The sequence below is a fragment of the Psammomys obesus genome, unplaced genomic scaffold (genome assembly GCF_907164565.1).
Source record: "Psammomys obesus unplaced genomic scaffold, mPsaObe1.curated_primary_1811, whole genome shotgun sequence".
Lineage (NCBI taxonomy): Eukaryota > Metazoa > Chordata > Mammalia > Rodentia > Muridae > Psammomys > Psammomys obesus.
This window is the reverse complement of record NW_026596466.1, coordinates 145,318-161,539: the sequence shown is the minus strand read 5'-3', so window position 1 is coordinate 161,539 and position 16,222 is coordinate 145,318. Positions and strand designations below refer to the sequence as shown.

The 16,222-nt window shown below is 47.9% G+C and overlaps 1 protein-coding gene across 3 annotated transcripts in view; it reads right to left on the bottom strand.

The window, feature by feature from the left end:
• Smurf1 (SMAD specific E3 ubiquitin protein ligase 1) overlaps positions 1-16,216 on the bottom strand; it is a 78,486-nt gene extending 62,270 nt beyond the window's left edge. For 2 of the 3 annotated variants that reach the window (XM_055598533.1, XM_055598534.1), the window contains exon 1: positions 15,934-16,216. In XM_055598533.1, the coding sequence (XP_055454508.1) occupies positions 15,934-15,988 (55 nt within the window). In that variant the 5' untranslated portion in view covers positions 15,989-16,216. Of the gene's footprint in view, positions 1-9,364; positions 9,493-15,933 lie in introns of those variants that run through there. The other variant, XM_055598535.1, reaches the window with a different exon arrangement.
• Positions 16,217-16,222: the final 6 nt, after the last annotated feature.

Sequence of the window (16,222 nt, the reverse complement as noted above, 5' to 3'; positions counted from 1 at the left end):
AAAAAAAAAAAAAAAAAAAAAAAAAAAAAAAAAAAAAAAAAAAAAAATTGCTTCTTCTGCAGACCAGCACTAAATGGAGCCTTCGCTGTCCTTACAGCAGCACATGCAAAGCCAGTGTCACAAAGACACTACTTCAGGAGCACTGGACCCCAGGGCCCAGCAGTCACAAAGCCGACTGTTAACTTTTTGTTGGATCTAAAGCTAGAAACCAACTTCCAGCAGCACCTTTCGCTGTTTAGAAGTTACAAGAAGAGGCTTTTGTGTGTTTTGAGACAGGGTCAGTAGCCCACGCTGATTTCAAACTCTGTAGGTAGCCAAATAGAGCCTTAAACTCCTGCTCCTCCTGACTCCACTTCCCAAGCACGGGGACTGCAGGCCTGTGCCATCACACCTTGCTTATGTGGTGTTGTGGATGGTGTCTGTGCATGCTGGCAAGCACTTTACCCACTGAACCCATAGCCTAGTCCCCAACTGACACCTCTGGGCACAAGAAGAGGTGGTCACTGAGAAATGGGGAGGAGCCAGGCCCTCCCAACCCACTGCAATTGCTTCAGGATGTTTTAATTAACTGACTGAAAGTTTCCCTGTTGAGCGGAGTTAAGCTAGGTTTTTCTGCTACTTAAAAGTACCCTGCTTTTGGAAAACAAAACAAAATGACCAAAAAAAAAAAAAAAAAAAAAAAAGGTTATCTTATAAATGAAAACCAGAACAAAAACAAACCTGGGCTGAAGAGTGGAGGCAAGGTGAGTACCAAAAACAGGCCTCTAACCCTGCCACAGGATGTAATTGTGGCTTGACATGGCCACCAAGGTGAAGAGGAGTATTATGGGACACTGTAGGAAGCACACCAAGTGAGGCAATGGTGTCCCGCCTGAGATATGCCTGCTTCTCACAGCAGTCAGCAAGGACCTAGGCGAAGAGTGAAGGGTATCTTTGCTGGAAGAGGCACCTTCTGCCACAAAGGCAGGCTGGAGCTGAGAGTGAAGAACACAGAATGTACCGAGAGATCCTGTCTCAAAATACAAGATGACAGCGCCACAACACTCAAGATCATTCTCCGCCCTAACTGCGCGCATGCAAGCACACAGATGCGCACCTATACACAAAAGAATACATATCCACACATGCACACAGGCACAGAACTGGCCTCACAGGGTACTACCTGACGGAGGCAGCATAGCCAGGAGACACAGTAAACAAGGAGACAGGCAGTGTGTGCACATGCCCTCAGGCACTAGGCAAAGTTCGGTGAGGACACAGACAAAACAAAGAGAGGAGGGCCCTACTTCAGGGAACCTCCAGGAGCAGAGACAGAAAATACAATGGATTTGATGGCTATGTGGGTGACAGATGACAGACCAGCAAAAGATCCATAAACAAAAACAGCTGAAGGAGGCAAGGAGAGGAGAGCCACAGGCCAGCCAGGGTCTCACTAGGGTAGTAACCATGAGGGACAAGGGAAGCCACGGGAAAGTGGAGAGGAGCGCAGTGAAGCTCATCCTCACACCAACCCTCGGAGACATCCCGCAAAAGCCCTAAAGCTGGAGCCAGCTTGCCACATTTCAGGCCATGGTGGGTGTGGACTAAAGAACTCTGCAGAGGCGGCTGCTAAGATCACTGAGGGGCTTGATTTTATTCCGAGTGTGAAGCCACTGAAGAACCTCAGAAGGAAATAGCATGATCGTGACCCATGCCACAAGAAACAGGTAACCACTAGTTGCTGGGAGGAGACTGAGTTATGAATTCACAGCTGAAGGAGCTGAGTGGCCATGAAGTTAACTGTGGTGATAGCTCATCAAATCTGTACATGTGATGAAAGTCTCTCTCTCTCTCTCTCTCTCTCTCTCTCTCTCTCTCTCTCTCTCACACACACACACACACACACACACACACCAGGGTCTAACCTGGAAAATCCCAACAAGAACCACTGTATCAGAATACACAGTTGGATTGTACCCATGGTAACCACCAATCTCCTGGCTTTTATATGATGCTGTTACAGATGAAAAATGAAGAAGAAAGATGTCTGGGTGCTTGCCCAGCATGCACAGTGCCCTAGGTTCCATCTCCAGCACTGGGCGTGATGGCATAAGCCTATGATCCCAGCACTTGAAGGTGGAGGCAGGAGAATCAGGAGTTCCAAGGTCACCTCCAGCTACATTGTAAGTTTCAAGAGAACGTGGTTGGTGGGAGATACAGTTCAACAAATGAGGGCTTGTAAGATGGCTCAGTGGGTAAAGGCACTTGCCACCAAGGCTCACAACCCACATGGTTGAAGAAGAAAAACAAATTTCCCTCTGACCTCCACATGTATGCTGTGGTTATTTGCAGAACACAGACACACACACACACACACACACACACACACACACACACAAATAAAGTAATAAAAACTTGAAATTAAAAAATGAGTGAACCTGGGGGAAGGACACACAGGACTTCCCTGCAGTTTGTTCCAACCTCCTGTGAAACTATAATTAAATTAAAAATTAAGACTTTGAAAGGAGCCTCTTTCTAAAACTGCTATTTAAGGCTGAGCTCGGAGGCTGTTTAAGGTAGAGATCCAAGGGGGATTGAAAGTCACAGGAGAACTGCCAGATGATGATTCCAAAGCACATCTACTGAACGGGTTTTCACTGACACAGGCAGGAAGACCAGGGATGTCCAGCTGGAGCTCTCTCAGTGCATTGTGGGAGGGGGTCACCACACCAAGGAAATGTTTGGCAAGTTTTGTCTCGGCTGAACATATGCTCACTGGATTCTTATCTAGCAACTCCCTGCCTAACAAAAATCCATAGATGTCCATCCAAAGACACGAGCGCCCCAACTAGAAAGCCAGTCACCTGCCAAGAGGTAAAGGAAAGCCTCTCCTGGGGTACAGTGATGTCACAGAGTAACGGGTGAAGAGGACAGATGATCCACAAGTGCACAGTGTGCACAAATCTCACAAACACACCCTGAAGAAGCCGTGACAAGACTACAATGACAGCCATCAATATGGAGTTCAGAGCTAGGCTGCTTCTCCAGACAGTGATAATCAGCTGAGGAGACAGAAGTGGAAAAATACAGTATTGGAGCCATTGCAGCAAGTAGTAGCTCATGGCTTCCTTCCTTTTCCTTTACTTGTTTAATAAATCCAACCACAATTTGGACCGCAGATTTCACTACAGTGTTTATTTTCTATTATGTCTATGCTTGAAAATAAGGATTTAAAACAAGTTTCTACACTACACGCAAGTACTCTGTCTCTCCACTGAGACCCAGGCTTCTCTATTGCTGTTCACAAACTGAACTGAATTTTCCATGTGTGGGGTCTTCAATGGGGCCATTCAGCAGCCATTGGCTTTCACCAAAAGCACACACAAAGTCAAGACAGATGAAAATGTGTACAAGCACCAGCTGAGTGGGGCTCTTGGGAAGGCAGAGCATCCTTTCTTGAGAACCGCTGATCTAGATGCTTGCTCACTGCACAGCCATGTTCAGACTGTAACACCAACACACCAACACACACACAGGGCTGGGAGCTGGCTCAATGGATAAAGCAGGACAACAATTCAGATTCCCAGAAATCACCTACATAGGTAGGCAGAAGTGGCTGTTGCCTATAATCCTGGTGCTTGGGAGGCCAAGATAGGGGATCCCTGGGCAAGCTGGCTAGCCGATGTTGGCGGGCTCTGGGTTCTGTGTAGGACTCTGCCACAATACATGAAGGTAAAGACATGGAGAAGACCTACACACATACACACAGACACATACATGCACACATAGACACATAAGCATACTACACACACTAAATAAATAAAATGTCCACATGAAAAAACAAACACACAGGAGCTGCCCTTCAATGTGCAGAAGCAAGGGCCCAACTTGGGAGACTTCTGCACGCAGTGTCTACTTGGCACTCTCGAGTCTCAGAGGAAAGTGTTCAGTCTTGTTTCCTGGGTGTGGGAAGCACCATCCTACACAACTGTCCTGGAGGTGGCTCTAACTTGTCTCTGGCCATTGCTAAGTCATCAGCCTTTGGAGAGTTCCACTTCACATTTCACACTGACACAGGCCATTGACCAGCCTCAGCAGACCTGCTGCAGGAAGGGACAGAGGCCAAACCAGCCAGGAGATCAAGCGAAGTCAACAGCCAGTCTCCATCCAGCTCCACGCTAAACCAGCAGGAACAAGAATGTTTATAATCTCTTTTTCCCCTCCTGGGCTTTGTTCTAAAATGTCTTACTATGTGGCCAGCTGGTCTGAAAGTGGTGGTTCTCCTGCCTGTGTGTCTTGTGTGCTGGGATTACAGGCACACACTGCCATACGCAGCTGTAACTGCGGCAGGCATACTTTTTACCTACTTTACTGGGCGTCTTATACCTCTGCTTCCAAACCCCAACACTAAGGAGGAGAGAAAGGAGGTTAGAAGGTAAAGGGAATGGAATGAAAACCTCTTTAGACTTAGTTCCTTGGGGCAATTCCAATCTTCATAGCCAGCATACCCCGAAGTGCAGTTTACGGCAAATGCAGAAGTAGCAGGAACCAGCAGCAGCCTTCTTCCCCCTTGGACTCTTTCCTCTCAGTGCTCTGGCATTTATACCCTCTCAGAGTCTTCAGAATTAAACTATCTGTAGCTGGCAAAGATCACGACCCTCCCTGAGCCCAAACCAGGCAATCATAGTTAACAGCTATGGACAAACCAAAAGCAGCCCCATAGCCCACACCTGGGATTAAAACAAAAACATATTTATATAACATAACTGAGTTTTTAAAGAAACCAAAACTTCTAATACAAATCACTCTGAGTATCTGACTCAGTGAGGGTAAGTTATATAGTAACTGATGGTTTTAGTGACAGGAGAGTATCTAAACAAAACAGGACAGGATGTGGCTGTACAACCAAGAGATGATCAAACGTCAACCATGATGGGGGTGCAAGGAGAGGATACAATCCAGATAAACATAAGTTCCAGAGATAGAGGCTCCAAGGATAACTCAGCTTCGAGGAACAATTTGGATTTTTTTTATCTGAGCAACTGGGAAAATTTAATAAAGTAAGAATGCAGAAGCAGACTTGATTCCCTTTGTGAGCAAAAAAAGACCTTTTGAGGGCAACAGATATAGCTTGATAGCAGAGTGCTTGCCTAGAATCCATCCCCCAGTGAGAGGCCAAGAGTGTGGCTCAGTGATAGAGCATCTGCCTAGAATCTCCCAGTGAGGGGCTGGGGTGTGGCTCAGTGATAGAGCCCCTGCCTAAAATCCATCCCCCAGTGAGGGGCTGGGGTGTGGCTCAGCGATAGAGCACCCACCTAGAATCTCCCAGTGAGGGGCTCAGTAGTGGACTGCTTGTCTAACATGTATAAAGCTCTAGGTTAGATTCCAAACACAAAATAAATAAACAGCCAAATAAATAAATACCTTCAAGACAGGATTGTTAAGTGTAAAACGCCTAGTAGCAGTCACCCATAATGGCACACACCTGTAATCTAAGTACTCTGGTAGTTGAAGCAAGAGGACTTGAAGTTCACGGCCAACCTAGTCTAAATAGTAAAGCTCTGTCCAAAACCAAAGAAGCAAACAAACAAGTAACAAAAATCTACATCAAATTTCCAATCATACATAAGTGCGGGGATGAAAACGGCCTTTTAAGCAAAACAAAGACTGTTTCAATTTATATGTATTGGGTTGGCAAGATGGCTCAGCCAATAAAGGTGCTTGCCACCAAACCTGACAGTGTGAGTTCAAGCTCCAGATTATACATGCTGGGAATAAAGAAGTGACACCCCTAGGTGCCTTTGACCTCAACACACATGCCTGCAAGCACACAAACATACAAATATGAATAAGTGCAATAAATGTCTAAAGGTATGTTATCTTCTCTGAGACCTAAGAAGAGTTACACAGATGCCATAACTAAAGTGGCCCTTTTCCCATACAGGACCACTGATTATTCCGAGCAGAGCGCACGGTGCAGTTAAGTATGTCTCCTTGCATTCTGCATCCTCGCAGAAGGCAGCTCCTTGCTTAGGATGAGAGAACACACTTTTTCTCTCTGGTACAATGTGTTACCAGAGAGCAAAATAACTCCTATGCTATTTTTTAACCTAGAAATAAAAGTGCACACAGAAAAAAAGCTCTATAAAAGCTAGGCCTCATGTCCTGCCCCGGTGTCATGCTGTCTATAGCTCCTAGAAGCAAAGAGACACTGTGAAGTGGTGGAGCGGACCTGAAGTGTCCCCTGCAAATGCCAATTTGCATTCTGTAACTTGACAACAGACGCAGAAGTTCAACCAAGTGCAACTCTGGATTTTATCCCAAAGATCTAAGAAGTGAAAACAAATCCAGCTCTTCGTGGAAGCTGCCACATTCTCGGCTCTTATGGACTCAAGTTATTAAAATATTCTTAGGCACTTCAAACAGTCAAATAAACAAAACCTCTTGACCAGCAAGACAGTGCAGTGGATAAAGACACCTGTTGTTAGGCCTAAGGCTGTGAGTTCAATCCCCAGGACCCACACGTGGAAAGAGAACTGACTCCCAAAGGTGTTCTCTCACCTCCACGTGCGTCCATTCCCCCCACACCCTATATTTATGTCAAACAAACAAACAAACAAATTCTTCAAGTTCAGTGCAGGCATACACTGATTTATAAATACCATTTAATACTTCACACCTTGCACCTGAGGTGACAATGCAGAGCATTTCAAAAAAATAAGTCAGAGATGTTACTGAATAAATAAATAAATGATAGAGGAGAATTCAGAATTAAGATCTCAGGTTCTCAAATCATTCATGAGCTACTTGAGCTGGGTCGGAGTCTGTAGAGAACAAATGAAATATACTCAAGCAAGCCAGAGCAAGGTCAGAGGTGGGTGCCTCAGTGTCAGAATAAACATTCAAAAAGAGAAGTTTATCCTAAGCAAAGGACAGGTGCTCCAAGCTCCCTGTTCTGCACAGTTGGTGAGGAACTTGTATCCCAAAATGCAGGCATACTCTGGGATGCTACTGTAGCCAGGCATGGTGTCCTCAGGAGGCAGAGGCTGGGGGATCTCCATGAGTCTGAGGTCAGCCTTGTCTACAGAGTGAGTTCCAGGACAGCCAGGGCTACTCAGTAAGACCCTATTTCAAAGAAGAAAAAGAATGAGGGAATGCAGAGAAGAAAGAGAAAGAAGGGGAAGAGGATAGAGAAGGAAGATGAGAAAGAAGGAAGTGAAAGAGGATAGAAAATAGGTATAAGAGCAATAGAGCAAAGTATCTTTTCATGGGTTTGAAATCTACCTCCTTTGTCTTTCCCGTGGTCTGTCCACACATGTCCCCGCATGGCTGTTCCTGCCCTTTGACTGACTTCTGAAATCACTTCACACACTAAGAAAACTAAGGCCACAAGTTCCTTTTCTATTTTGCATATTCACCTCAGTTTTTTTCTTTTTTTAAAAAAATGTAAACCCATCATGCTTGTAAAATCCCAGCAGTGAGAGGTGGAAGCAGGATGATCAAGAGTTCAAGGTCATCCTTGACTACATGACACTCTGTCTCCAAACACAACACATACTCAATCTACAAGTTATAGCTGTCTGACATGATTCTCCAGCTAATAACGTTAAATCACGATCACATCCACTACTGAACTAATTGGTCCTGATCATGTGTCGAAGGCTTCACCACTACAGATGACGATAGGGGCTGGGGAGATGGCTCTGTGAGTAAGAGTACTCGGTGTGCAAGCCTGAGAACCCGAGACAGACAAAAAACACTAGGCATGGCCACACTAGCACCTGTAACCTCAGGGCTGTGGAAGATGAGGATGGGAGGACCCATGGCATCTGCAAGCCACCAGCCAAGCTCCTGGCTCAATGGGGAGACCTTGTCTCAAGAGAGTAAAGTAGACAGTGATAGAACAGGACACAATGTCCTCTGGCCATGCCATCACCCCTCCACTCTGTGTGTCTCTGTCTCTCTTCACGTGCATGCGCGCACGTGCACACACACATGGCCATTTGGGCTCATTAGCACTTTTGTGCCGGCAAACTTTCTGAATATATAAAAAAAAAATTCAAATGTTCATTTCTGAGTATTATTTTCCATGTTTTCCGATCAGTTCTAAAGAGTGTCTTCAATCTCAAAGTTCAGCATTACCTTTATCATCTATTTCAGTGTTTCTCAACTTGGGGGTCAACTGACCCTTTCACAGAGGTCACATATCAGATATCCTGCACATCAGATATTTACATTATGAGTCACAACAGTAGAAAACTTAAGAGTTATGAAGTAGCAATGAAAGTAATTTTATGATTGGGGGACCACAACATGACGAACTGTACCAAAGGATCCCAGCATTAGGAAGGTTGAGAACCGCTGGTCTATTTAGTCATGAAGGCATAAGAAATAACAGCTGGCTAGAGAGGCAGCTTAGAGGTAGCAGAGCACCTGCCTAGGTGGCCAAGGTCCTGGGTCCAACTCCAGCACTACAGAAAAATGAAAAGAGAACCAGGAACATAGCTCATCTGGTAGCGGACCTGCCTCAAGTGCATGAAGCCCAGGGTCCAATGCCCAGCTCTGGATAGAGCAAAATGGCAGCACATGGCAGCAATCGAGGCACTCATGCAGGAAAGGAGAAGAGAAGCGCCGAACAGCTGAGAGTTTAAGGCAGTTCTCCACTGCATAATGAGTTTGGGCCAGTCAGAGAACTCTTTCCCTGCAGAGACAAAAACAAACATCCCCACCCCTGACAAACCAAAGTCCAATTTGGGAATCAATGAATCTACTGGGCTTACCTCCAGAGCAGGGGTGCGGGTTACTTACCCCCAGAGGTGACCGCAAAGCAGCCACACCACCAAGTCTCACCCCAGATGGACACCCTCCTTCAGTTAGCCCTCCCCAGACTGCAACCCCATGTGCAATGAGGACAGAGTTCTAAAAAGCAAGCTCCAAGATGCAGGAGGGGATGGCTGAGACCAGGTGAAGGTCCAGTGACCCTTCCCACACTCCTCTGGTGAGGGAAGGTCAACAGGCCAGGCCTGGTGGGCCCCTGGCAGCTAAGTCGCAGCTGCTCTGATGAAAATAAAAGCTGTCATGCTTGAAGGGTAATTGTTCCAACCTACTGGACTACTCGAGACAGGAAGGAAGGGAGGAAAGAAGGGGAGAGGAGGAGAGATGTAACAGCTGCCCATAGCCCTGTGTTTATACACTCACTACTTTAATATTATAAATAAACCATAACTATTCACTGAATTATTTAAGTCACTCTGGTCAGGCTTTGAGTGGTATGAAAGGGGAGACAGCGCCCATCCCAGACATGAGAACACAAGTCATGAGAAAGCTGCTAATTCTACACACCTCCCTCCTTCACAGCAGTACTTCTGGGAAAACTGATTCACACCTGATTCCTGCGTCAGTGAGTACAGCACCATAGAGGACCATTGCCGCCAGAGACGGAGTACAAAGGCATAGACAGACACCGGCTGCCAGCCCCAACCAAAACGACCCTAGGATGCAGGTAAGGCAGCGTCCAAGTTTGACTGGAGAGCTTAAAACATCTGAATTGCATCAGCCAGCAACCTGGGTTCCTGCCGGCCTGGTGATACTTGATGCAGCGACATTCCTCAGCCAATTAGAATTCCTTTCAGCTGCAGCGGAGGTGTGCCCGCAGCTGGAATTACAGACAGGGCGTAGCACCAGCTCCAGCAAACTTCCATTAATTAAGCCTTGTTTTAAAACAATAAACAGACCTCACCCACTCACCCACCCACCCTCATTAACCCAGAAATGTAGAAATGTTTCCCTTCATTTAAGTATCTAAATGGATGAGATCTGGTCTGGAGCAAAATAGCAATTCTAACATTTGAGGAAGTAGATACCCCAATCTAAGCGGCTGCGCTAGGTCTGGTTTTTGAAGCTCTTCCTTCAGGCTCTCCTTTAAGCCCTGTAGTCAGGGAGAGAGCAACGACCATCGCTGGGGCTACAAGCAAGCGTAAGCTGTGCTTTCTCTAAATAAAACTCACCTACAAAAAAAAAAAAAAAAAAAAAAAAAACCTGCAAAACCAACTAGCCAGTGTTTAAATGGTGTAGTGATGAAACGTTTTGCTTAATATTTAAAACTCTACATTTTTTAAAAAGAATTCAACTTTAGCCAGGCAGAGATGGCTCACACCTTTAATCCCAACACAGGCAAGTGGATCTCTGAGTTTGAGGCCAGCCTGGTCTACAGAGAGAATTCTAGATCAGCCAGGGCTCCACGAGACTAACCTGTCTCAAAGAACTAAAACAAAATAAAATTTTAAAAATTTAAGTTTCAACATTGTTTTGAAATAACAAAAAATTTGACCCACGTATGAAGGATCCTGAAAGTTAGGCTTTGTCAGCCAGAAAACCAAGAGTATTGTGAGGATTGATGTGTTTTGTTCGGGGTGGAGGCTGAGCCACATTTTGGCTATTTTAACTTTCAACCAGTGGCACAAATGCGTTTCACAAGTCAGCCGAGTCAGCTGATAGTTAACCAGTGACTTGTGCTAATGCTCAAACACTACAGTGGTGGCGGTGCTCCTGTTCCATCCTCAATGGACACGGAACAGCCTCCAGGACTCCACTGAGCTCAGAACATGAAAATTCCCACAAGTAAAATCCCATTGATATGTCTGTCTGTCTTTTGTCTGTCTGTCTCTGTCTCTAACACACACATAGGAACTTAAAAATTCTAACTAAGGGCCCTGCTATCCCAGTGCTGGGCTGCAGGAGGGGGTAGGGTAGCAGACACGAGGGGATCCAGGGATGGCCAGCAAGTCCGGTGGACTCAGCATGATCAGGTTCAGTGAGTGGAGACTGAAGAAAGCAGATGTTAGCTCTTGCCCTGTACACACACGCACACACTGTGTGCACACATACCACGAGCCCACTCACCAAGGGGAAAGACTTCAGTTTACTGTAGAGTCACCGTTACTTAAAAACACAGAGAGAGGGCTGGAGAGATGGCTCAGAGGTTACGAACACTCAACTGTTCTTCCAAAGGTCCTGAGTTCAATTCCCAGCAACCACATGATGGCTCATAACCATCTATAGTGAGATCTGGTGTGCACGCAGAAAGTTGTATAAATAATAAATAAATCTAAAAAAAAATTTTTTTAAAAAAACACAGATAGAAATAAAGTCCATGAAAGCTTCCTGTGTGCATAACTTTTCCTAAGTTTGAGGAGAACCCTGAGGAATGGGCACTTGGATGTGCCGGTGGCAGCTATACATCATATGGTCTCTCCAGCCGTAAGACTGTCTCTCATATTACAGCAGTTAAAATGCTGGTCCCTGGTTCTCTGCTGGAGGAAAGGGACGGTCACACCTCTAACAGTTCCCTTGCTCTTTCTTAAGGGCATTCTGAATCTCTGGAAGAACTACTCTGAATCAGCCACCAAACTTTGACAACCAAGACTTGTACAGCCATTCCACTTCAACTTGTATCACTCCAACGGTTCGAAGTCAGCAGGGCCTTGCTGCATACCTAAACCACCTTAAAAAACGGTCGAGGGTCCAAGACAGTAAGTTCCTTCCTCCCTCTACCTGCAACTGCAATTTCTCTTCATAGGACACAGTCCTGGCTCCACAAAGCAAGAAAACATAAAAAGGTACAAGTGGGTTCAAGGTAGAAAAACAGGACAGGAGAGTGGCCCAGTGGTTTGGGGACTTGCTCTTGGCAGAGGCTCCAGGGTGGATTCCCAGAACCCCCATAGCAGCTCAAAACAGTTAACTCCAGTCCCAGGGGATTCCACACTCTCTTTCAACCTTCAAGGGCTCTCGGTACACATACACACACACAGGCAAAACACTCATACACATAAAATAACTACATCTAAAAAGAAAAAAAAATGTTTTAAAAAGAGAAAAAAACAGACCCAAAAGGTTGAGGTGTTCGGAACCTGAATGAGCTGGTCAGAGACAAATGTAAGTTTTCTGAAGAGTACCAGGACACCTCAGAGGCCAGACTCCATTTGTCCCAAGTCCTGAGTGCGCACGTGGGGTTCATTTATGGACCACACAAGAGCACAGTTCTCACAACTCCTGCTGAATTTGATAGACAAATTCCTGAAAAGGTTGTATTCTCCAGTGAATGCTAAGACATCTACAAGATAATGCTCTCTAACAAGATTACTAGATCTTGCACACCCTGATGACTCTAAACCTCAGGAAACACTAAATACCACAGTCATTAAAATAATATTAATTCCAATACAGAAACTTGTTCTCTATAGCACAGAGCAGCTTTCCAAAGCACTTTGACTTATTACCCAACAATTTAAAGGGGGTGGGGGACCATGGGAATAAAAATAAAGCATAAATGCAATTAATGCACCAAATTAAGGCTTGACACACATCAAACAAAAGAGCTACTTTTTGGCATGAATTTCTGAGTCTCAGGGTTGAGAACAGAAAGCACACACACAAGTAACGTAAGATTCGATGGTGCGCGTATAGATCAAAATGTATAGAACAGGGCTTTCTTGTTCAAAATGAGGAAACTGAGACCCTGAAAGATAATTAATTGGCTGTACATCATGCAGCTTACTAGCCTGACCCATCCAAGCGCCAGGCTTTGACAGGCTCTGTTCCCCAAAGCCCAGGAACTGCAGACCCCAAAGTTCCCATGCTTGCTAACCACTCCAGTGCCCACCTTTGAGCTGTGTGACGCTGTGTGCTTTTTAACTGCTACATTACAACAGCCCTCTTTTTTCTTTTTTTTTTAAATTCTCTCTACGTATTCAGGTGTGTGTGTGTGTGTGTGTGTGTGTGCGCGCTCGCACAGGCCAGAGGTCAACCTCAGGGGCTGTTCCTCAGGACCTATCACCTTGTTTTTGTTTTTTGAGATCGGGTCTCTTACCAGGACCCAATTAGGTGTCTCATGCCCAACTAGCCACATCCCACTTTTAAGTGGGTGCTGGGGTTCCACCTCCAGTCCTCATGCTTGCTGGGTAAGCACTTTCCTGACTGAGCCCTCTCTCCAGTGCCAATAGCTCTCTGTTAAAAAGTCATTCTTCCCCAAATACAAACATGTAAATAAATGCTGAGACTTTGTAACAGGATTTAACTTTAGCGAGATTGCTACCCAACCATTCTTACTTCCTGTAGCATAAAGATGAAGGCAAAACCTAGCTCATCTTTAATAAAATGGCTCATTCCAAGATGTTCACACAACTGTCATCACATAAACACACAATCCACCAGCAATCCTATGATCACACTCACAGCTACTCTCAAACCAAGAATTAATAACATCCATTCCGTCCCCTGATCCTTCCCCATCATAGGCCACCCAAAAACTCTGTCTTCCAAGTCTTCAACACCAAAATTAACCCATGAAAGCCTCCTTTTTACCAGCTAACTAGGATCTGTTAATAGACACCTGCCACAAACTCTGTAATTAAGATTTCTAAGCCACTGATCTCATTTCTACTGAAGTCCCCAAGTCAGTTCCTTTAACAGGAAAGCTAAAACACATCTGGAGTATAACTAAACTCAGAGCCCAGTATCAATGAACAAACTTTCACAAGAATGACTCTTGAAGAACCTAACTTCCTAAAAGTAGGCGCCAACACAGAGATGTGTGCACTGTATCATCAAGTGAGCTTCCTCCAGTCACCTGCTGTTTCCCCAGAGGCAAGGATGGCCCACCAAGACCAGGGTCTGGGTTCTGGTTCAAATATCATTATCTGATCTGACATCTTCAGAGAAAAAGTATCAGTCTTTTCTTAAACAGAACACTCAACAACTACAAACTTTCCACGTGGGGAAAAGGATACTGCCATGAATTTCAACTACAAACTTTCCTCGTGGGGAAAGGATACAGCCATGGCCACAGACCTTATCCAAAAGTTCAGTCTGAAAGGCCAGCAGAGCGCTTTAGTCCACACTTCTTGGAACAGAAAGATCCAGGGAAATCCCTGCAAGGCCCCAGACTTAACGCATTTCCTTTTCTGAGCCGGAAAGCCCCGAGGCCCTACGCCAACCTTGCTATCCAGCTTTAGGGTGGATTCAAACTGGTAAGGTCTGCAGGGAAAGGAAAGGGAGGAGGGAAGAGGACACTGACAACAGTGATCCAGCCTCTGGACCCACAGAGAGGGGAGACTAGCTATGATAGACAGCTTGCCTCTCGCCTCTGCATGCAAACCACCCTGTTGCTGTCAGACCCGTGGCAAGCTTTACACTCACTTTTGAAGGAGGCGCTACACAACACCTAGGGAACTCCAACACTCCTCTAAAGACTCAGAGTGGGGCAAGGAGCCTGAACTGCAGAAACTGTCACAGCCCAGCATAAGTGGGAGGGGGGAATCGCGCCACAATGGGGACTCAAGAATGTGGAAATGAGGGGGGTTGTGGCGGTGAAGGCATTGCAGAGGAGGTAGGAACCAAAGACTCTGGAGTACTAAGTGGCCTGGCCTCAGGGAGAACGGAAGTGGACTAGACTGGAGAGGTCTGGACCACTGATGAGGCGGGGGAAGTGAGAGCAAGACCGGGAGACAGACGTTTGGTCCCAGACAGGCTTGAGGAATTTGCAACCGAAGGGTGGAGGCTTTAAGACAGCAGCGAGGGGCGGGGCTGAAAGATAAGTGAGGGCGGGATCATGCAGACGCAAGGGGCGAGGCTAAGGTGGGGGCAGCCAAGGGGTCGACGCCAAGAGGGGAGAGGGGAGCTAGCTAGATGAAGATGGGGGTGGCGGGTGAGGAGGTGGGACAGCAGAGAGAAGCAAAGCAGACCAGTAGGGGGCTGATCCGAGGGTACTAGGAGGGAGAGGTGAGAAGGCAGAGGACAGGTCAGGGAAGTGGGAGGGAAGGAAGAAGTAAGGGGAAGTGATGAGAGGCTAAAAGGGAATGAGAGAGGACAGGTGGGAGGGCAGTGAAGGGTGAAACTAAAGGGGGACAGCAGGTAGGAGGGTGGTGAAGGAGAAGAGATGGATGATGAAAATGTGAGGTGGAGGTGGAAAGAGCAAAAGGAGGTGCAGCGAGGGGGCGGGACCTCCATGAAGTTGAAAGTAGGTGTGGGGCTGAAGGAGTTAGGGCTACAAGGCCTGGAGAAGAACAGGGAAGGGGCAGGTGTGAGTCGAAGGGTTCCGGGGGCGGAGTCTAGGGGACACAAGGGGACCCCCGAGGGGGCGGGACCTAGATGCTGTTTAGAGTAGGTGTGGGGCAGAAAGGAGAGCCAGGGTAGGGTCGGGAGAGGAGTAACTAGGGGCGGGACCTGATGCAGAAGGGTAAGGTTAGGCGTAGGGGGAGACAGCGAGGGGGACAGAGAACAAGAGGGAGGAGCCAGGGGCGGGGCTTAGAGAGAAGCGGGGTCCATACTCAATTGATGGTGGGTGTGGGCAGAGGTGAGTGAGGGGGGTTGGGAGATTGGGTGTAGGACCTGAGAAGAAGGAGCCAGAGGCGGGGCCTAGAGAGAATCAGCCAGAGGGGTGGAACCTGACAGAAGGATGAACAGCAGGCCAGGCTTGATGCAGAAAAAGCAAGCGAGCTGCCTGGACCTGCAGAGCGAGCAGAGGGCGGGGAATAATGCAGAGGGAGGAGCCAGGGGGCGGGGCGCCGAGGCTACTAAGTAGTCAAGGGGTGGAGCCTATACGAGGAAGGGGGCGGGAGTCTGTAGAAGAGGCAATAGAGGAACCTAGTAAGGAAAGGGGGCAAGTCTGCAGCTCGGCGGGGGCGTGGTTCGATGCAGAGGGGGCGGGGCTGTCGCAGAGAAGGCGGGGCCTAACGTGTCGGGGGCGGGGCCTGATGCAAAGGGAGGGGACAGCGCGGCGGGGGCGGCGCCTGCAGAGCTACCGGGGGGCGGGGCCGGGAGCGCGAGCTAGGGGCGCACGCCGTGGGGGGTGCAGCGGTCCCGGGACAACGGCCGGTGCAGACGGGGCGGGGCGGGAGTCCGCGGGGTCCCTGGGACCGCCTGGGGGCGCGAGGGCCGCGGCCCTGTAGTGCCTACCTGTCAGGCGGATCTTGATGCTGGAGCCGTTCCTACGCGTCCCGGGGTTCGACATCTCCCGCCAGCGGCCGGCCGGCCTCGGATCCAGAGCCGCCGCCCCCCAGCCCGGCCCGGCCCGGCCCCGCCGCCGCCTCAAGGTTACGGCCACGGGCTGGGCGCCGGGGTCCGAGCCGGGACGCCGAGTGCGCGGCGCAGGCGTCGGGACGGAGGCCGCGGGCTGGAGACGCAGGACCGAGCGCTCGGCCGCGCCGCCGCCCGGAGCCGCCCCTGGCCGGCCCAGCCCGGAGCC